This window comes from Ceratotherium simum, chromosome 9 (assembly GCF_057802395.1).
Source record: "Ceratotherium simum simum isolate JZ-2026a chromosome 9, ASM5780239v1, whole genome shotgun sequence".
Lineage (NCBI taxonomy): Eukaryota > Metazoa > Chordata > Mammalia > Perissodactyla > Rhinocerotidae > Ceratotherium > Ceratotherium simum.
Genome location: NC_141908.1, coordinates 72,692,313 through 72,715,559, shown reverse-complemented (window position 1 = coordinate 72,715,559; position 23,247 = coordinate 72,692,313). Strand labels below are relative to the sequence as shown.

Below are 23,247 nucleotides of genomic sequence, written 5' to 3'. Positions count from 1 at the left end.
CCAGCCCCCGGCCCCCTGCCGGCCGGCGCGGCCACACCGTCTCACCGCTGGGGCCCCGCCCCGCAGCACGCGCCGCCGGCCGGCGCCCCGCCCCGCCCGCCACGTGACAGCCCCGCCCTCCGCGCGCGCTCCGATTGGCTCTCCCGGCCGAGGGGCGGGCTCCAGCTCACAGCCCTGCCCCGCAACGCGGCTGCAGTTTTCAAACCTCAACTGTAAGCGCCGGTCGCCGTCTCCGCAGCCGTCGCCGGCAGCCACCTCCCGGGGGGCCAGGTCACCGCTGTTGGCCGTTGTCCGGAAGAGTAAAAGTGGGTCCTGCCACGCCCGGAGCTGCCCGGCGCCTCCCCGGGCTGGAGCTGGAGAACGCGTCCTGCGGCGGCCAGCGGCGTGGGGCGGGACGGGAGCCCCCCTGGAGGGGCAGCCCCGGGAGAACCTGCTGCGGCCCGAGCGGTCAGTGTCTTCCGCCTCGCGCGTCCGCGGGCTGCCGGGGCTGGCGGGTGGGCTCGGGGCTGCGGCTCCGAACCCCTGAACAGAGACCCCGGAATGTGGGAGGGCTCCCGAGGAGGGATCAGGCGGTGTGGGCGGATCCGGGGTCCCCTCGGACCCCCGGCCTGGCGGAGGTGGGCTCGGGCTCTGCCGCCCTTCGGGTGGCCCGACTGCTCCGGACCCCTCGCCGCATTCCGGCTGGAGTCCTGCTCCCCGGGTTCCCTGGGGTGCGGCACTGGGGGCGGCGGGTGGTCCTCCCGACACCCTTCTCCGCCCGGAGAGCGTGTCTGAGTGTGTCCGTGTCTGTGTGTCCGTGCGTCGTCGCCTGGCCGGCCCGGGCTCTACCCGGCTCGCGACCCGCTCCCTCGCGTCCCTTCCACGTCGCGTCGACGTGGTCCTTCGTGCCGCTCCCCAGTTCACAGCTGTGGGGTGGGCACAGGACGTGTTCACATCTGGACTCGGGGACGCGTCCTGCCCACACTGCCTTTCGTGGCAAGTGTGTGCTCGTCTTGTGGGGCATTTTCGGTTACTGCTTGTGTACAGTTCTGTAAAGTCAGTGAGCAGAGAAGACGAGTTGCAGTTGTTTCAGTGATTTTCGGCGATCTGGTTTTGTTTTGACGCCGCGTAAACCACTTAAGTGTACACGACGCATCCTCAAACTCCACACCTCCAGTACATGATGACTATGATTTTGACCTTTACCCAGCTTTTTGTTTTATTGTAGGGAATAGCGCTTCGTTTGAATTCCCTTAGAGCGATAAGTAGAGACAAAACTGAAAGAGACTTCATGACAGCTGGTAGCTGATAGTAGTTCTTCCTCTGTCTGTGATGGGACTAAAGGCGTTCCGACAGCAATTTGCAAATTGAAGTTAAGGGAAAAAAAGTACATTTTAAAAATCCAACCACATACTGATCAAATTTCAATAATATTAGCGTGTGTATCACATTCACTGATTGTTTTGCCGACGTAATGTTTGCGTGTGTGGTACCAATGATAGGCTGGGCTCCGCAGTGATGTTTGACGTGGTGTGGCCCTTTTAAGTCCTCAAGTCTGGGAATGTGTGCGCTGAGAGCGTGGTCTACAGAGACGACCGGGCAAGTGGCACCATATGTAACCTGGCAGTTTGAGCCCAGGAGCACGATTTTATTAAAAGGAAAAGATGATAAACCTGCTTTCTCATTGATACACCATTTTATAGTTTGACAGTGAACTGTCCAGAAATAGTTTTCAACTTCTAAGGTGTTTGTGTTGTAAATATTAAGTCACATACCCATAGAATTGTGTATTTTTGAAGAAGTTGGTCCATAGGAGCAATGCTCTAGTTTAAGGACTCTCTTCTTCCCCCTTCATCCTCCTCTGAGCTGATGTTCACTTTTTAAAAATTTTTCTAGTATTTTAATAATGGAAGTTGTTATTAATAGCTGCTTTATTTTTGAGATACATGTCATACGCTTTAGATTATTTTTCTAAATTACAGATCTAAAATTGAAGTGAAATATGTTTACATGGCAATATATTTAAGTTTTCAAAGTAAAATTTGTGTATAATTTGAAGGCTTTTTTTGTGTGTGTGTAGACAGAATGCTTGCAGTTTCTCTTAGGCTCACTGAATAGTGAGTTAGAGTTTGGTTAAGATAGAATTTTAGGAACGTGAAGACTTGACTAATTGATCACTGTGTCAGCACATTAATAACAAATCTGAAGAAGATACAGGCATTTTATGGCATGTTTCTAATCAGACAACTTTATTTTTAAGCATGCACTGACAGTGTTTTCCTGGTGTTAGGTAAACATTTAAACATTTTTTTAAAACTTTGTTTTGAAGCTGTTTAATAATTATAAGAGAGAATTTCCTTATCAAAATTTCCCTAGTTTAATCTCAGAGACCCAATTTAAAACCCAGGAATCAAGGAAATCAATTGGTAACACTTCCACTTAATCCTAAAATTGCCTTAAAATTGCATGTGTGTTGTATCGTAGTGGATACTTCCTGTATATAAAGTTGGCAGCTAAGAAGAACAGTGCTCCTAGATTTACTGCTTTTAAAGGATTTTTATTGGTTCTTGTTTTTTTAAAGAATTCTTTTGCATTCTGCAGGTATTGATTGTGTGAGAAACATTAACAGTCATTTATGTACTTCCTTTCCACTTGGGAAAACTTTAAATGTTTTAGTTGCTTTCGTTTTCCCCAATACTGATGACAAAATTCAGTGATTTTATTTTATTTATTTATTTATTTATTTTTTTGGTGAGGAAGATCAGCCCTGAGCTACACATGTTGCCAATCGTCCTCTTTTTGCTGAGGAAGACCGGCCCTGGGCTAACATCCGTGCCCATCTTCCTCTACTTTATATGGGACGCCGCCACAGCGTGGCTTGACAAGCGGTGCGTCTGTGCGTGCCCTGCATCCTAACCTGCCAACCCCAGGTCGCAAAGCAGAGCGGGCAGACTCAACTGCTGCGCCACTGGGCCGGCCCCTCAATGATTTTATTTTTATGTAGTTTATATTGTATGATAGACTGTTATCAAAGGATATTTCTTTGAATATTTCAGTTAATTACTTATAAAATTAAGTTACAAACACATTTTTATCTAAATATGTTGTGATAAATGTTGCAATTTTCAAGACATACTTTGGTAAATTATTTTTTATTTCTTTGATTTATTTATCCTTTTTTTCCCAAATTCACCTTGAACTTCAATGGCACTATAAACATTTAAACTAGCCAGTTTCTTTTAATATTTATATGCGACATATTTTGATGCGCCCCCAACCTTTTGCAACTTCTTCCCCAAAAGAGGGCGTAGTTATACTTTAAGCATGTAAGAATTTTAATGTTAACAGTGAGGTGGTAGTTTCATCTTGAATCCTTAAAGGATCATATTCCGTTTTGCATTGTAACAGTTACTGAATAAAGAGTACTTCGGCGATGCTATAAGTAAATAGTACTGTATTTTACAACAGGTACTTAATTTTCCATCTGATGAATGACAAGCACTGTGTGTTTGTTGGCCCACTATATTTCCGTTTTTCAGCATCTTCATATCCTGATTCACAGTTACAGGGTTTAATTCTCCTTCTGAAGGTAGAAGTGACGGCACCATGCCTTACTATCGTGGCACAGAATCAGGCCTAGGGTGGTTACCTGGGACTTCAGCCCTTGGATGGTATATACTAGTATGTATGCTAGGCTGGTTGGACTAGAGGCAGTTAGCTGGCTTCCTTTTGTGATTTTCAAAGGATTACATTCCTGAATTATACTTTCTATTCTATCTTTAAAACAAAACAAAACAAACTTATTAGTAAAATACATATAAGAAATGCAGTCTTCTTTAACATTGAAAATCATCATCATCCCTGTCTACACCAATACTTTTACTTCAAATCAATGACTAACTTAAAATGGATTTCTGCCATGCTAGCAGAAAGTTCTTCCTTTATTTTGATGGATGCTAGGTAAATAAATCTCTAATTCCTCTGTTTCCTAGGGAAAATTTGGTAGCTATAAATGGCTATGTAGAAAGGTGTTGTTTCCTGTAATCTTGTGTCTTAACTTTGCATTATGTTTCAAATTTACTTCATGAAGACCTAGATTTATCAGTTCTTGACAGGACAAGTGTCTGAATTTCCTGATTGAGCTAGCTCTTAAAATATTGATGTTCTTAGCTAAAGTAGGAATTTACATAAAAACAGGTAGCCACCTAGTCTGGAAGCACAGGTAAATACAAAATAAATGGTCTGTTGGTATTACAATATCTGATAAAATAATTTTTTCCATGTTTCCAGACTTTGTGACTATCCTGTTTAGAATTGAAATTCTCTAATAGCAATTTAAAATATTTCTTATTTTATTTAGCCAGGTACTGAATTAAGCAGAGACTGGCTGCATTTGAAGCTCTAATACTATAATTTCAAGGTGGAGCTCAAGTTCTGATAAACCCTTGAAGATATGAGATGTACCTAAAAATTCTTCTTGCTCTACTTCGTAATTCTTATGCAGTTCATTAAACATTTTTTTAAATTCCTACCAGATGCCAGACACGATGTTGGGAGTTTAGGCGCAAAAGTAAATGGTTGCTGCCCTTTAGACACTAGACATAATTGCAGTCCGTGTTACATGTTGAGGTAAAGAGGTATGTCAAGGGTCCTCCTATTTGAAGCATAAAGGAGAGGCATTTAACCCAACCTGTGGGTTTTAGGTAAAGCTTCCTCGGGGAGATGACATTCTGTGTTGAGATGTGAAGAATGCATAAGAAGAGTTAGCCATTTAAGGAAAGGTAGAAAGGATGTTGCAGTCAGAGAAGTATAACAGATATGAGGCAAAATATGAGATATGAGGGTGGCAGGAAATGAAGCTGGTGTGTACCGGCCCCCAGGGCTTTTGTGTGTCGTGCTATAAGGACTTTAGCTTGTGTGGATCGGAGCAGACAACTTAATTCTCTAGATGTTTTCATTTATTGTATATGTTATATTCTATTTTTATAAAACATTTTTATTTGATAACTTTGAAATGAATGTTATGATGAGTATTTTTAGAATAGAGCTATTTAGAGGTTTATAGGGACTGTTCATTTGTCTTACTTTTGATTACATCACATTTGCTTTCTCCCTTCACGTCCATTAAGGCCCAAATCGAGCCTAATGTTTCCTTCTGTTCCTGCTTTGCTGATCCATATCTGAATTCTTCTTGTAATTATCGTAATGGGAGTTAATGCAGAAAATCTCTGAAAATACATTTGAGATGCCGTTACTTCTAGTAGTACTGGATGTACCCTGCCTTCTGTTACCCTCTTACTGTTTCTAGTGCCTGATTGTGTCTATAATTGTGTACCTACACACACATGCCACACACCTTCACCTACTAGGTCTCTTAAGATTTTTTTTTATTGGCCTAGCCTAATAAAGTGTTATGAAATGAATTTCAAATGGAGTGAGACATACTGGTGATTTAGAATCAGTTGTAGGTCTGTGAATTGTGATAGAAAACAAGAACAGGTCTGGGATTGTTTGTTGGAGTTAAGAGAGAATTTGGTGGGAAACGTAGGAAGATACAAGGAGAGACAGAGAGCTGACTGATAATCTTTATGTGCCCAAGGATTAAATCTTATGTGAAGGGCAGCCAGCTAGAGGTTTGTGGAGGGTTTGGTGGACAGTGACATTTGTGCTGCACTATGTGCAGAATTGGCCAAAGGAGAGGAAATGGAAAAATACCTAGGCTGTGACGATTGATTCAAGTGCAGTAAACAGAAGAGAAAGACACTTAAGGGATGCTTTATGGATACCTAAAGCAGTTTGTAATACAGGTATATTAGCAATAAGTAGATAAGTTTAAGGTTCAGTCTTCAGAAATGTGCTCTTTCTCTTTTCTGAGACATGGTTTGTGTTCCAGCATATTCACAGCCAGAGCGAAATGTATCACAATTCGAAAGATGCTTTTTGTATTCACATGTATTTAAAAAACTGCTGATTGCCCAGCGCTGTTTTCAGGTACATTTATAGTCATCCAGGTACCTGTGGTACATTCATCCATTATGATGACCAACAGTACATGTGAGGGGAGGAAAATTTATTAGGGTAAAAAATTAAACACAAGTCAATGTCCAGTATTAGGAAATACTGTTAAGTAGCTTGATTAGTAAGTCCCTATTTATATCATCATTATCCATTTCAATCCTTTTTTTTTAAAGCTAAGCTCTTTTCCTTCTAATATAACTAAATAATATGTATTAAAAAACGTAATATTTATCAGGGGCCGGCTCCGTGGCTTAGCGGTTAAGTGCGCGCGCTCTGATGCTGGCGGCCCGGGTTTGGATCCCGGGCGCGCCCCAAGGCACCACTTCTCCGACCAACCCGAGGCCGAGTCCCACGTACAGCAACTAGAAGGATGTGAACCTATGACATACAACTATCTACTGGGGCTTTGGGGGGAAAAAATGAATAAAAAAAAAAAAAAACGTAATATTTATCAGTATATTTGGATATCACATTTTGGATTTTTTTTGGAGGAGTCCCAGGATGAGTCTGGCTTTTCACAAGTGATACTTATAATAAAGGCATATGTCTTAAGGTTACAAACTGTTATTCATCATATAGAATTATAACTATAACATTAATTCAGAATTTGTGAAATTGTTTTTTCAGTGCAGTATTAAACAAGGCATTAATTTTTGTTTAGTATTTGCCCTAAATGCTTCTATGGTCTCTGCATAAGAACTGGCGTGTTATTTGGATAGTGAACACCATCCGCTCTATATGAGTGCAGAGGAAACGTTTGAGGCCTTAAAAAACCCGAACAATAATGGCTCTTGAATTTCCAGCCAAGTAAACCCTTAATGTGTAGAGAGAGACATTTTGCTGTTGCATATGGTAAGTTTCTGCATTTAGAGTCTAGTCATCCATATTCACAGCCATCTTTTTTGCCCAAAGGTATTTATTAATTTTTGTCGATTATTAAATTAGTACCTGCTTAGTATAGATACTTAAACACAGGAAAGTATAAATACTGCCATAATCCCACTATCCAGAGATAACCACTGGTAATATATTGGCCATAGTTTTCCGATCTTATCTTCTATTTGCTTTCATATTTTTCCCACAAAATTATAATACTGTACATAAAGTTTTGAGTCTTCCTCTTTTCACAAATATTATATGAGTTAAAAATAGTCTTTGAAAGCACAATTTTTGAGTATATAGTATCTTATTATTTAGATGTATTTACCTGTTTCCCTATTGTTGGACTTTGGCGTTCATTCATTCAACAAGTTTTTGATTTTTTTTCACTGTTGTAAATCATGCTTCATTGAACATAAATCGACTACATCTAAGAACCGTATTGACTCTTTTGAAACTTGAGAGCAGAAAATGCTTATTCATAAAGTATATTTTAAATCTTTGGAGTTCTTATGAATAGATCACTTTGTTGCTGATATATTACAGCGTGAGATAAACATCTTATTAGATTCTAGAATCTAGATGAGGTGAACATTTTAGACTCAAGAACCTATACTCTGTCTCTGTGATTGAATTTGACACGTTCTTGTTCTTATGTTTCCCAAGGCCTGATTGATGAACAGTGTTGGGAATGTAGCCCAATCTGTATCCAAGATACAGGTATATCCCTTCTTTCTGTATATATGTGTATAGCATAAATGTGATCATAAACATGCATAGTCATATACTTTTAAATTTAGAAAAAAAATTAGTAAAATCCCAAAGATGACCTGAAAAAAAAAATAGATTGAGTGTAGAAATTGGTAACTGGATTAATTTTTCAGAGAGGAGTAAGTGACCAATGAAACTGAGTGCCATCAGAACTAAGAAGGTATACAAATAGCTCATCAAAACAATGAATAATAGAGAAGTTTAAGAGTTGAGTTTAAGCTAACTTAGGGTGAGAGTTTTGTATATGGAAACAGGGTACAGCTACTCAACAATGGCAGGGTACTGCGTAGAGAGTATGTTTGGGTAGAATATTAACAGTATTTATTTATTGAACAATCATGGTGTACTCTCACGATTGCACTTTACCAGTGTCATTCTAATGAATTCATCATATTTTAACTTTTAATTTTTAGACATCTGCAATTAGATTCTATCATGATCCGTAATTTAGAGGCAGCAGAATGGAAGCTTTCCTCACTAGTCATCAGCGAAATGCAAAGTACATCACAAAATTCCGTTTCACCTTTGTCACACTAGAATAGCCAAAATTAAAAGTCTGAATGGGGCAGATGTTGGCAAGAAAATGATAAGCCCTCCCAGCCAGGGCTGGTGAGAATGTAAACTGGGGATGGAAAGAAGGGACCGACTTCGGCTGTGTCTGAGAGGTCTTATTTATTTTTAATTTAAACGAAATATGGCAAAGTAATAAGATTGAAAAAGCAGGTGTTTGTCGTGGTGTTTGTACCCCTTCCTATGCGTCTGAATGTTTCTTTCTGTTTTAAGTAGCTGTGTTAGTTTGCTGGGCCGCCATAGCAAAGTGCTGCAGGTTTGTGACCGAAACAACAGAAATTTATTTTCTCAGAGTTCTGGGGAGGAGAAGTTGAGATCAAGGTGTGGGCAGGTCGGTTTCTCCGAGGACTTTCTCTGTGGCTCGTAGATGGCCACCTTGTCCTTTTGTCTTCACGTGGTCTTCTCTCTGTGTGTCTGTGTCCTGATCTCCTCTTTCTATGAGGACACCAGTCCTGTTGGATTAGGGCCCACCCTAATGACCTCATTTTTAGCTTAATTATCTCTTTAAAGGCCCTATCTCCAAATACGGTCACTTTCTGAGGTACTGAGGGTTAGGACTTCAACATACGAATTTTGAGGTAGGGGCACAGTTTAGCCCATAACAGTAGCAAAGTTAAATAATTTGGTTAAGATCTCATAGCTGGTGTGATGGATAAATGGGGTTCAGACCTGATGTGCTTCAGTCCAAAGGTTATTTTCAGAATGCTGCGCTGCTCCTCTTAGACAACTAGAGATGTATCCCAAAGCTAGTTAGCGCTTTGTTTCCCCAAAGACCAAGGGATTTAGCGAAAAAAATTTTGCCATCTTAAGAATAAAACTGAGAAAATATGGAAACTGAGAACATGGAACTCTAATCACACTGCTTATTGCTAAGTTGTATATAGTTGACTTTTGAACTTGGGAAGATAAAGCATGATAAGTACGTATCGAGCAGGAAATAAGTGGAGGAAAAATGTGGCAGAGAAGGAACGAAAGTCTTGGGGATTATTGTAAGAGGGTGCTGGAAGAATAATACTGGATCTTTATTAGATATGCATAGCAGAAAGTCCGAAGTACTTTGTAATATGTAGTCTGCTATTATTATATGAATTCAGTTAATATGAAATAGTAGTTTTGAGGTTAAAACTGAATACATGTAAATATGACAGAGTTCCAGATCGATGCACATAGGCGCTTCAGATATAGATTAGAACTCCAGAATAAGACTTTACGTATGGTTAATCACTCATCCAGCCAAATTATAGAGCTCTTCATACATGGCAGGCTCTGTGCTAGGTTCTGCCAAAAGAAAGAAGTTCTAAGACCTATGAAAGTTTCTCAATTTATTATTGAAATGTAGACAGTCTGTAAAACAAATTCTATTTCTTATAGTCATTCACATGTCAGTAATATAACTCACAAGATTTGAATTCACCACCAAATTTGTTAGGCCATGTGAAATTAAATTTAAAATGAATAATCATTACCTTGCTATGTTAAATTATCTTTTTATGTGAAGATATAATTTTAAAGAGAGTTTAAAAATGAAATTGAGTCATTACTTGTATTAAAATTTTATTCTAACTATTTTTTAAGAATTTGGGAGGTCTTACAGAATTTTTACAGTAGTTTTATTCTGAAATGAAGTCAGTAACCTGCTGCAAGTGCCATAGAGGTGATACCAGTTTATATGTGTGCTTTTTGTTTTCCTTCCTTCTGGGTAAAACATGCTCTTTAAATCTTTTTCTTCCTTTTTTTGGGGAGGGTGTGTGTGTGTGTTTTATAGCTATATTTGGAGCCATATAATGTAAAGCACATCCTGTCCAAGATAACATCTTTTTTTTCTTAATTGCGTGTAAGTTATATCCTGTATCTGCTCTCTTTTTCAGTAGGTGAAAATAAGTGACTGGAGGAGCGTGTCGGGAGCCATCTGCCATGTCGCGGAGAAGGTTTGATTGCCGGAGTATTTCAGGCTTGCTAACTACAGCACCTCAAACACCAATGAAAATGGAAAACTTTAGTAATTTTTATACACTCACATCTAAAGAGCTAGGAAGGTAAGGAAACTTTATAATGTGTATGCTGTTTAAATTCACATTTTGGATTTCTGTGTCTATAGTTCTATAAAACTCACTTGATTGTTAACAATGATGAGAAAGAAAAGTCATTGTCTCTGCTCTTATTATACACGGTCCAGTCTTAACTGACTTGGAAATCAAGTCTGTGGAGGCTTGGTGAGCTTGTATGATAACACCCCCCCGCAGTTTCAGAGCCTCTGATAGAGGTCAGGGTTCTTGGCTGAGGCTGTGCATGGGAAGAGGCAGCTGAGCAGAGTGGTCTGCCAAGTCCAAACCCGGGCTCCACCATTTCCCAGCTGTGTGACCTCAGTTAAATTGCTGTACCTCTCAGTGCTGAGTTTCCTCATCGGAGAAGGGGGGATTAGGATAATTATATCTATCTTATATGGTTGATGTGAGGATTAAATGAGTTAACATTTGTAAAGTATTCAGTAGAGTGCTATATAAGTTTTTGTTAAATAAAAAATTTTAAAAATTCCTAGGCTATTGTGCTGGGCTAAAAAAATAAATAGGGACATTCTCCTCCTCTTCTTTCCTGAATTAAAGAGAGTTAACTCATATTTGATAGAATAATTCTATATGACAAAGAATGCATGTTCTATAAGTAAAACCTGTACTTACACTAATACTTACGTGTTCTGGCTTAACCACGGTGTAAATTCCTGAAGGCCAAGGAGTGACTTGATATCATGAGACCATTTAATACTACTGTTTTAATATATATGCAGGCGATCAAAGATATGCCAAGTTATTTAAGTTGTGTATTCAACATCTTTTGAGCTTTAAAGACACTTAACAAAAGGTTGGAAGATGGCAGTCAGTTTCTATCTTCAGTTTGATTTTAGTTCTGGAGGCAAATGTTTTGGCTTATGTTAACATGGTTTACCAAGTCCAGGTTTATATTGACAGATGTTTGGTAAAACAGTATGATTGGTTTTATCTTGGACAATCTCAATGTGAGAACAAAGTTGACTGAACCTTGACAAGTAATTCTGTTCCAGGTGGTCCTTTATGTTAAGGATAAAGGCAGGTCCTGGCCTTTTCACTTGTCAGATGTTGGATGCGACATCATGTGACCTTTTGCAAAATAGGGATGGTAATGTCTACCTCATCAGACTAAGAACTAAATGTGAAAGCATATTTCATAATTCCTGCAATATTTATTTATTTAATTTTATGTGCAAAATATTTGGGTGTTTTAATGGTGTATTAAAAGATATAATTTAAAAAACCTTTCAGAATGTTTTAAAGAAATTGTTTAGTTCTAAATCTATAATTTTATTTGTCTTTGCATTATAATAGGGAAGAGTAAGTTTTCTTTTTGTTGCCTGTATTTCACATTGGTAGTCATAGAATCTTTGCACTAGAAGGACTTCGGTGGTCAGTGGTCTTCTAATACAATTTTTTAAGCAGTGCAGCAGTCTTTCCTCTAATTTTCCTGACAAGCTGTTTATCCAGCCTCAATTTGAATGCTTCAGAGTTGGGGAACTCACTACCTCAGAATGTGTCTGTTCCATTTTCTGGGCGCCTCTTAGGCGCAGAAGGTTCTGTTTTCTACTCTGCTAACATTTACGCAGAAGACATGGTTCTCTTTTTGTAGCTGCATGTAATGTGCATGTGAAAATCCTCCAGAGATTTGAGTATGGCTCAACATTGCCATTTTCCTTAAATGCTCACTATATGACCTGATTTTCAGAATGCCTTCCTTGACCCAGTTACCCTCTTCCGGACCACTTTGTATTTTTCATTATCAGTCTTAAAATGAGGAGGCCTAGACTGGACACAGTAGTGTCCACATCTTACCATCTACAATACAACAAAGCTTTATTGAGGTAGCCTAAGATTCCATTAGGAGTTTTCTTTTTTTTCCAACAGCCATGTCAAATATGTGTCATATGGCATCAGACTAGGCTCAAAAGCAGTTGACTTGTCTTTGCTCTGGATCTAAAGTTGTGTAATCTACTCAGTTGTGTGATTTCCTTTTCTTTAAGATGAGAGGGTGGACTAGATATCTCCAGGTTTCCTTCTGTTGCAAAAATGTTTGGAAACTGTTTTGAGCAGGTAATTGAATATGCAAAGCCTTGAATAAGGGCATTCTTTTCTGTTTTTCTAAGTTACTATTTTGATGGGTAAATGTACATTTATTAAATTACTTTTGCACAATAAGGAATATGGGAGAAAGTCTATAAAATATTTTTTTCTTGGAAGATTTTGGAGAACTTAAATTTTGAGGAAGACAATATTAATAATTCTAAATTGTTTTATAAATGAGGTGTCATCATAAATAATAATTGTAAACTTGAATCGGGTATAGTTTTAACCTTTTAGAGCAAAAGCTCGTGATAGAATCTAATTAAAACAAATTCAAATTGCTAGTATCCCATCTTCTATCTTCATGAGGGAGACCTAACATTTTTCTTTTAATTGATAAGGGCTAATGAGTCGCATGGTAAATATTGATATATCTAATTAGTAAACCTTGGTAAATTGGAAATCATGACCTTTCATCTACCAAGAACTTGCTTTAAGTTCTTTCAATATTGTTACCAATTTTAATATCCTATACTTTTGCGAAATGGAAATTAGCATCATAATTATGTTTCTCCTGAGGCTTGTACCTTTTGAAGCATATAAACATATAATTCTAGTGTATGGTGAACTACAAAGTTATCTTTCTAAATCAATTGTTTTTTATTAATTTTAAGGTGTTAGTTAATTAAGTTAGTTAAGATGTTAGAATTTATTTTCCTTTAGCAAACTAAGAGAAAACATGTAAAAGTTAACAGTTCATTTTTGACTATTCTCAAAAAACTGCCCTGTTCCTGTTTTTTAAGTGTTGGGTAAGTTTTTTCCACCCCTCCCCCACTGAGGCAAGGTTTCATGGGACTTCTTGTGGTTAGAAGGGTGAGGCCGATGCAGAAATAAACGTCAGCTTCCTTTGTGGCTTCCCCTCCCCTCTCCTTTCACATTTTATTGTCTGTTCTAGAATGCAAACCAGTAACTCCTAGACCTTTTCACTGCTGGGAAATCTAGTTAGCTTTGCCTTTTTAGGTTGTGAATTAACTATTATTGTTAAGGGTTTTAAATTTTTTTAAATGCTTCTGTTAAATTTGATATAGGAACATTATGTATTAAAGATTATTTTTGGACATCTAAACCACAATTAGCAGTTGAGAATAGAAAACAAATACTTTTTTTTTCCCTAAGTCATCTGATAATTATGGTAAAAATATTTACCTTATTTAACAGTATATAAATGAATATATATATAAAATTGTATTGGAATCTCAAATAAGCTTTAAAAAATATAAATGCTTTAAGTACAGGATACAAAGTAGCACAATGTAGGTGCATATCTCTTACATTCATTCAACAGACATTTCAGTTCCTATTATGTGCTGGTTAGCAAAGTGGAGATTTTATAGTTACTGAAGGAATTAGTGCACACAAGGTCTCTGGCCTCATGGGGCTTTGACTTAGTGGTGAACATTGACAGATGCATTATCACTGATGTCATGGTCACCTTTGCCTTGGGTTAATGAGTACTAGACTTGTTTTAGAAAGCCTCTTGAGAATACCTGAAACAATTAGATGAGAAGTCTTATTATTTAATTTTGTCTTTGTTTGTGAGAAAGTTCTGGCTTGTAGATATAATCATAAAATTACAGCAGAACTAAATTGTCACAATTGGTGCTATAAACTGTATATTTTTTCAGATGGACAATTTTCTTGGCTAACTGGTTTCTGTTTCCTAAGTTTTGCAAGGTGAATTTCTTCATAAAACTTAAAACTTGCTTTCTGTTCTAGACAGATTTTTGCTTCTAAATCTAAGAATTGGCAGAAGTGAGTGAGTTGCACTTCTTAAAAAAAAACTGTCTTAAGGGGAGGAATTGTTTTGTAGTGTTTAGAACAGAAAGCTAGGAATGCACATTCCACAATTTAATTCTTGGAACTCCAGTTCCATATGGGACCTTTCATGAGTCATTTAATCTTAGTCTGACTCAGTTTATCCAGTATAAACTCTGTAAGACACGGGGGGTTTGAATATAAAGTTAAGGGAATGATTGACTTGTTTGTATGCTCATTGAATGCATCCATTTGTATTCCTTTTGCATACAGTGAGAAAATATCTTATAGTTAAAATTAAACATCCTCAAATCATAAATGAAAAGTTTTTTTCAAAGAATCAAGTTTGTGCATGCAAATTTGTTGCGTTGATGTATATTTTGATAAATGTAGAAGAGTCAAATTATAGCTTGGTCACTTTTTTTTTGGCCTTAGTAGCTATACTTTCTCAGCTTGGTTTCCAGTGCTTTTCATTGGCACCAATTTGGAGGAAATTTGGGAAATAAAGAGTAGGGAAATCTTTGTCATCCTGGTCCTTGAGAATAACAAGTAAAATACAATCAAGCGATTTATCTTGTCCCCCACCCGTACCCCTACCCTACCCTCACTCCAAACTCCAAATGTATTAAAAATAGTTTTCCTTGCTAAGCCCCTGATGCGCTGTTAGAAGTATATTCTAAGGAGAATTGGGGCAAGAGGAGATGTGGAACAAAACTTAACTCTCTGAAGATCCTTTATTTATATCTGATTTGTTAGTATCCTGAGAGTAATTAGAGCCGAAGGATAGAGGTTCTTAATTTTGGATCCCCTGGACTCAGGCTTAGAAGATTTATGGATGGGCGTTGAAATTTGAAAACCCTGTGGAATTGTATGTAAAACTTTGTATTTAAGATCATGTGTACATTTTTGGGGGTAGGAAATCAATAGCTTTTATTAGTTGCTTAAAATAGTCTAACTCAAAATAACTTTAGTTCTTTGGGAAACTAGATTTTGGGTGACTATAGGCTTAGAATACACACTTTTGCCAGTGTCTTTTAAAATTTTGGCTGAGATGCTGAGCACTTCTATTGTAGAGAGCTAACAACATACTCCTAAAATGATAAACATGACCAAAATGGGTGTGTTTGTACGTAGGCTGTTGATAACCTTTCTTAGGTGATGGTAAAGCATCTGTGGATGCTCTCCAGAGGCCACACACGCCTTTGATACGTGTTACCGGCTTCACAGACTACTGAGCAGTGCTGAGCTTTACTGGTACAACAACTGACAAATTGTGATAGAAAGCTGCAAAGCTGGTTAAAAGTAGTGTTGCAAGGCAAGTTGATTACACTAATAAAACTAAATGTCAAATACTGATTTTTGCATTCATTTTAATTTTTGGTATTTGAAGGACAGATATTTTGATTGGAGAGTTAATGTGATACCCTCTTAAGGGTATGGTCTTTGGAAATAGAACAAGATGTATATCCTCTCTGGGGTCTGCAAAACGGAATAGCATGTACTACATAGGATTGTTGTGATACTTAAACACAGTAATTTGTATCAAGAGTACGCCGTGGAGGTGGTATGCAAATGGGATCTCCTCCTACAATGATAATGTATTATATTAATAGTGAAGAACAAATAGAATTCTCTTATCCTGTTATTACATTTGTCATTTTCATTAAGTGATAGTACTATAAGTTTTATAAAAGTACGTGCAGTATTTGATTCAGTTAAGAGAATAAAGATGAATTCCTAATGGCATGATTGTTTGAAAGGATGGACTTTAAGTTGGAGGGATAACAGTATCTGTATTATACTAATATCGTTTTTTCTGGAAAAATTAAAATTGGTTGTTCTCATTTTTTTCCCCCAGAGGAAAATTTGCTGTGGTTAGACAGTGTATATCAAAATCTACTGGCCAAGAGTATGCTGCAAAATTTCTAAAAAAGAGAAGAAGAGGGCAGGACTGTCGCGCAGAGATCCTGCATGAGATTGCCGTGCTTGAGTTGGCCAAGTCCTGTCCTCACGTGATCAATCTTCATGAAGTCTATGAAAATGCAAGTGAAATCATTTTGATATTGGAATAGTGAGTATACACTTTAATTCTAAATAAATTTATAGTACCTATTTTAATTGGTGGGTTAAGATTACTTGAAATGTCAAGAACAAGAATGATAAAAGTATGACAAGAACTTGTAAAGATTCTTGTTGATAAAATATTAGAAAGAAATAGTTTATATTCAAATATTTTCACAAGGCTAAGTGTACAGCCTCACACACATACACAAAAGCTAATTAAACAGCACAAAATAAATAAGTGACAACACAGTGTTTGGGGAATGTGGTGAGATGAGTATACTTTCATTGCTAATGGCAGAGAAAATTGATGATTTTTTCTGCAAAACAATCTGATGGGCAAATAGAATTGAAATCATTTATATATTTTGCCCATCTGTTTGAAAAACACATCCAAGGAAATGACCCAAGGAAAATAGAAAGATAAACTTGTGTGAAGGTGTGCCTAGCACATTGTTAAAGAAACACATTTATTTAGTATGTATGAAACATATTTATTTAGTATGTGTGATGTGCAGAAGACTATCTTAGGAATTGTAGCAAGACGAAGTAAAATCTCTGTCTTCCCAAAAGTCAGTAAAAAGTTGAAAACACCCAAATATTCAACTGTTCGTCAGGTGGGCCTAGAGCGTGGTTAAGCTAACTGGTTTGTTAACCGATATATTGACATGTGACCCTAAAATAATGCCTTTGTTGCATGACAGTCTGACACATTTATTATAAGTATGTGAAATATGTATTCCAACGTCTGCAACAATTGGAGATCAGCTAGATTTATGTTTAGCGTGCTTTAGGTTTTGATAGTATTTTATACATCTATTTTATAATAAACTAAAGAGAGAATAAATGTTTGTTGTAGAAAAAATGCATTATAAATATAGTAATTCTTTTTTAGTGGCTAACCTGCATCATTACCCTTTCTTTCTCTTTTGCACCGTGCTTTTTTTTCACTTAATGTTATATCCTGGAAATCATTCTATATTAGTTCATAGGCATCTTTCTTCCTACTATTACTATTGCTCTTTTTTAAATGGCTGCCTAGTACTCCACTGTGTGGTTGTACCATGCTGTATTCAGTCGATCTCCTGTGAGTGGGCACTGTTTGTGGAGGTGTGGTTTTAGGGTAAATTTCTAGAAGTGTGATTGCTGGGTCAAAGAGTAAATGCATGTGTAGTCGTATTAGATATTGTCAAATTTCTCCTTAGTGGATAGTACATAATCACTTTAAAAAGGCACTTTTTTGAATTGTTATACTGGCTGATTACATGAATCTAACTAAAACTTTATTTTGAAACTGTTACAGCTGTGGGTTCCGATAGCTCTATTTTGTTTTTGCTTTTGTGTTTTGTTTTGACTCTACTTAACCTAAACCTGTTTTTTTAACCAAATTAAGTTGTTTACTTTTGTGAATTAAACTTAAATTCTTGCAATCAGCTTGTCATTTTTTAATAATTACTAAGTCTTTTATTTTTATCTTAATACTCAGCCCACAGGAAAGTATTTTGTAACTGGTTATAAAGTCTAAATGACTTTTTTAGCCCTTTCTTAGATTATTTGATAAGTAATATAAATACTATCTTTCTGGACAGTAGTATTAGATCTCTTTATAAATTGGGGGGAAAATTTGAGGATAGGTGGGTCATCCCATCCCCACTCTCCAGGAGGCAATGACTTTTCTATAACAAGTGTTTTAAAACTGTATTTGGAGAATTAAATAAAGTATGTATAAAGCTTTTTTTTTAAACTTCTGGAAAGAAGGTATTATCTAATTGAACACATTAATTTTTTAATGCTGAGTTTGAGCTAACTAAAATTGATTATGAGGAATACTTAGTAACCTTTGGAGAACATGGAACAAGAACTTTGTCCTACAAATAGTAAGGTTCAGTAGGAGAAGTTGCTTATATTTACCAGAGACAACTCGGTGAGATTGTATGGGAGAGAAATAACATTTTCTTTTTGTCAAGAAATTACCAGCTTATGTTGTGTGCAGAATATCTTTAAGTAAATATTATGAGCCCAGTAGGAAGTGACAGGACCGTAGCAAAACATGAAAAGTAGAAAGCCTCACCTTCTAGAATGACCTCAATCTAATCACCAAACAGTACATTTTAATGTAATCATAACAATTTCAACAATGATACATGTTGGGCATTTACTGTATGGCAGGCACTATGCTAAGCACTTCATCTGTGTTCTCATTTGATTCTTAAAACCATCTTCCACAAAGGGAGACTGGTATTCACTTCATGTGTTCTAGTTTAGAGGCAGGAAATACTCTGACTAGTGTCTTTCCATTCTAAAATTCCATGGGTTATGTTTCCCCTCATTAGCATAGGAATATAATTTTAAAAGAGACCCTTAATATAAAAAATTTAAAACGACTTCATTTTGATCACTAGAAATAAATACTTAATTTAAAAATCTTTACTATGGCTTTCCAAAGCTATATGAATAAAGTGAATGGATTTGTATTTTATGGATAAGGGAGATAGTACTTTGTTTAACTAAAAATCTTGGCTCTCTAGTACCCAAGGAAATCCATCATTTTGGAGAGGAAAATATTCTGATATTAATTTTTTCTATGTTAACTTTATTGTGCTATGGGAGTCTTTCTCAAAGATGTTCTCTACTTCCCTACCTAATTTTTAAAGCATGCTTCAGAAAGCTGTAAAAGGCAGATGGAGATCTAGATAGTATATAGTTCATAGGTTTGCATGACAGTGTAACTGTGCTAATGTACTCTTATCACACACACAACACATGTACAAATACCTCAGCCAATGAGCGCAAGCACTCCAAAGTTCCAAATGTGTTGATTGATGTCCCTTCAGGGGCACACTCTTCTAATAGAGAAAGAGTAGAAGTACCTGAACGTACCTTCCAGGGCAATGACAATAAGCTAGGTGGCTTTTCTGACTGTGGAGAGATTTTGTCTTCTCTGTAGTCACTTCTCTGGGTGTCTTGTTTTAACAAAGCGTCCGCTTGTCTGCTGCTGCTCACTGCCTCCGTTTACTCTTCCACTTTCCAATTTCTGCTAACTTCTGTAATCTGCTGCTTGTGTTATCTCTCCTTTCCCTCCTCGTAACTCTTCCTCATTTTCCATTTCCCATAGCTCCACCTATGTCCCTCTTTTGTGGGAAAAAATGGCACCAAAAATGCTACGAAAAAGACATTGGTCAGCTTGCAAAACTGCAAGGAAGAGGTAGTCTGATTGGCTGACCGTCATAGTGTTTGTCTGATCATGTTGCTGAAATGAACAAAAAACCCTTAGGATACTTTTCCTGGTTATAAAAATAGTACCTGTTCATTGTGTTAAATTTAGAGGATATAGAAAATAGAAATCATGTGTAAACTATGGTTACTTTTATGACATGTTTCTGTATTTTAAAATTATTCTTATGTTTCGGTCTGTGCATGTATACCTTTAGAAACAAAATTGTGATCTATCGGGCATACTCTGTTGTAACCCTCTTTTTTCTTTTAAGAATATATTGTGTGCATTTTTGTATGTATCATATGGTGTTTCTGAAAATGAGTTTTAATTTAGCAAAGACTTTTTAAATTGCCTTCGTAATCAGAGTTGAACAAGAAGCCCCCAGATTCAGAAAGGCTGAAGTTGGCTAGATTTGGAATTAATGTTTGTCAATTCACTGTAATAATAGCTAATATTTATTGAATATTTACCATGTGTCAGACACTGTGATAAGTACTTACAGATTATCTGCTTTGATCCTTATAACATCTGCTGTACTCAGTACTTTCCATGGCTTATCTAACTTAATTCTTACAGCAGCACACTGAAGTAGGAGCTATCATTTTTCGTTATGTATCATTATGTTACACTAGAAGAAACAGAGGCACATTTTGTCCCAGTTTCAGGTAGCTAATTAGTGGCAGAGCCAGAATGGACCCCAGGCAGTCTTGATTTCAGCAGGCACCCCTGTGAGCAACCTGTTGTCCTATCTCTTATGTCCCAGCACTGCAAAGTGCTTTACATACTTTTTCTCAGTTTGTTTTATCTTTTTTTTGAATTTTAGAATTAGTGGAAGGTTCTAGCTATTGAATTAACTTTAGTGAATGTAATGTAAAATGTTGGTACATAAATAATTATAAAGTGCTCAAGAGTGGGTTTCTCACCTAAGCAATTTATATTGCCACATATATGAAGAATTCAGATCTTTCTAGTATTTTCCATATCTTACTAGTGGATGTAAATCCATATCTTATACAGTTTTCTTATAATTTCAAATTATTTGGTCTGATTTCTTATCAGATACATCTTATAAATTCCCTAGCAAAGAACCCATTCTAGGAGAATCTAAAGTGTCATCTCTTCATTTTCTTATTTGCTTAGGATTGCATTAGTAATGTTATCTGCAATGTCTTTGCGGGAATATATTTAGACCACTTGCTGTTTTGAGGAGATTCGTTTCATTAAAACTAAATAATGTAAGCAGAAAGGGAAAGGGTGAGGGTATCACTGGCAGCCTGGCCCGTGGAGTCCCTCTTTCCTCAGGGACTGTGAGCAGGGCTGTGACTGAACACATCTGACATGTAGACCAAGGGACCACTGGGGGTGGTCTATATATGAACTATTTGTAAGGATTAATTTATTTCTTTTTTAGAAGAATGTGAATTTCTAATACTGTCTTCCTATACCTTACTTTGGAGTTCACTACTATAAATTTTATAGCAAACTAAATTTTTCATACCCTGATACCTTGAGACAAATATTACAGGTAATTTCTCATTAATTTTCTGGGAGTTTCAGGGGTTGGGGCAGTGAAGTGTGAAGAAAGTGTGATCGGAGCTTTCACATGTATTCCTTACCAGCTGTCCCCCAGTTTTCTCTGGAATGTCATAAACAGAGTGTAGAGCAGCACAACCCTGTGGCCTCTAACTGGCACACTTGGTACAGATGCTTGTTGGGAAGTTACCTCTGCAGTGGGAAGGGTCAGTCCTGGGACTTTCAATGTGGGACTCAAATTTTCGACACCACTGATACTTTTTCTTCTCGTGGCTCCTAATGCATATGATATGCTTCTTCCTCTTGGCAGTCACGAGACTTCTGAGTTTCACTTTCAGCCACTCTAAAGAATGACTGCCTATTCCATCATTCGTTCATCAACAAACACTTACTGTCTACCTTCTATATGCCATACACTGTTCTCAATGCTGTGGATACAGCAATGATCCAAAGAAGTAAAACTAATAGTGTTTTCTAGAGTGAGTGAGTGAGTTCCTATTTTATCACATAGAATATGCTTTACTTGAGATATTCTCAAATATACCTTATAAATTTGATGAATAGCCATCTAGATTTTTTTTTTGCATGGTGTTCTGACTGACAAGTTTTATCTTACTTTATTTAGATTTTTGTCCTCAAAAAAAATCAAAATTTGTTGAGTTCAATGATACCTCTGTTTTACAGATGGGGAAACTCAAATAAGTGAGTGACCCTAAGTTACATTGCTGGTAAATAGCCGATTTAGGATTTAAATTTAGATTATTTGATTCTAAACCTGGGGATTTTTCACAATGCCTTTATCAACATTCTTTAGATTTTCGGTTCTTTAATAAAAAGAGAGTAGGATTCTGGCCCCCAGTGTTGTGTGTGAAGCTGCATTGCAGCCTACTGGTTAAGAACCAGATTCTCACCCGTGTTGCACAGATCTGACCCCGTGACCGTGTGACCTTGTGCAAGCTGGTGAACCTCTTCACACTTGTTTCTGCATCTGTCAAATGGGGATGATAACCACCCACCTTACATGGTTGTCATGAGGGTCAAAATTGATGACAGTCTTATCTATGTATACATAAATAAAATGAAGGCAGAGAGCAGAGCCGAGCTCATAATGTTAGCTGTTATTTTTATTGCAGCGTTAATGCAGACTACAATATTATTGAATTATAAAGCTATTCACTTTTGTTTATTAATTATTCAAGTATTCACACCTAGAATTTGAAATATTCTTAGTCATTTACCTTCTTCTTTAAAGAGCCCTCCCCTACCCCTCCTCCCCAGTCCTTAAATGTATATATAGAGAGAGAGACTAAAGTTTAGATGGCTGTGTCTTTTATTTAATAGACATACAGTATGTAAAAGTTGTTATTTTTAGGTGAATAATTTTTCAAGTGTCTATTATTTGAATTTTATTTCAGTGCTGCCGGTGGAGAAATTTTCAACTTGTGTTTACCTGAGGTGGCTGAGATGGTCTCTGAAAATGACATTATCAGACTCATTAAACAAATACTTGAAGGAGTTTATTATCTACATCAGAATAACATTGTACACCTTGATTTAAAGGTAACGTAATGTGATTTTAAGTAATAGAACATGTGTTCCTTCTCTGCTCTCCATATGCACAATTGCAAGCTGGTGTGGGAGGGAAAGACAGCCAGATCATGGTCGTCTAGACTGCGCTGCGTGCGCTGTTTACCTGTGTGCTGCATGCACTGGATTGTGCATTGACAGGAGAAGACTGCATGTGTGGGCAGCTCAAATTAATCATTGGGCTCTTAAAAACCATCATTCCTGTATGTTCTTCTGCAGTCATGCCACTCCATCCCACTCTCACAGCCGCTTCCTGGACCTTCGTACCTTGTAAGACTGTCTGTCTCTGAAGTCCTCAATTCCACTTGCCGTCTCAGAGAGAACCTCCTCCAGCCCTCCCCCTTAGCTCCCATTGTCCTCATTCTTCTCTCTCTTGAGGCTTTCTCCTTCCCGCCAGACTGTTCCGCCACTTCCCAAGCCCTAAATACGACTTCAGCCTCTCATGTTACTATCCCTTCTCCTTTCCCTTCCTCCACAGCCATCCAGGGACCTTAAAATCTGAATCTTCTCTTTTTTTTGAACCTCGGGCTCTTCTGTTTCTGTAGTCTCCCTGCATGATCCTTTGGCCTCCACTCCCACTTTGATAATAATGATGACTCTCAAGTCTCTCCCTTTAGGCCAGGCCTCTCTCCCAAATTCCAAATCATTTTTTCCAAGTACAGATTAGCTGCATTTGGATGTCCTATAGACACTTTAAAATGTACATGTCTCAAACTAGACTTATCATCT

The 23,247-nt window shown here is 37.5% G+C and overlaps 1 protein-coding gene across 3 annotated transcripts in view; it reads left to right on the top strand.

Moving 5' to 3' along the window:
• The first annotated feature begins 211 nt into the window (after nucleotides 1–211).
• The window catches only part of STK17B (serine/threonine kinase 17b), a 32,809-nt gene continuing 9,773 nt past the window's right edge, over nucleotides 212–23,247 (top strand). The window contains exons 1-4 of one of the 3 annotated variants that reach the window (XM_004426752.3): nucleotides 212–447; nucleotides 10,089–10,253; nucleotides 15,979–16,191; nucleotides 22,347–22,491. In XM_004426752.3, coding sequence (XP_004426809.1) covers nucleotides 10,132–10,253; nucleotides 15,979–16,191; nucleotides 22,347–22,491 — 480 coding nt within the window. In that variant the 5' untranslated portion in view covers nucleotides 212–447; nucleotides 10,089–10,131. Of the gene's footprint in view, nucleotides 448–7,368; nucleotides 7,597–10,085; nucleotides 10,254–15,978; nucleotides 16,192–22,346; nucleotides 22,492–23,247 lie in introns of those variants that run through there. The other 2 variants (XM_087435519.1, XM_087435520.1) reach the window with 2 other exon arrangements.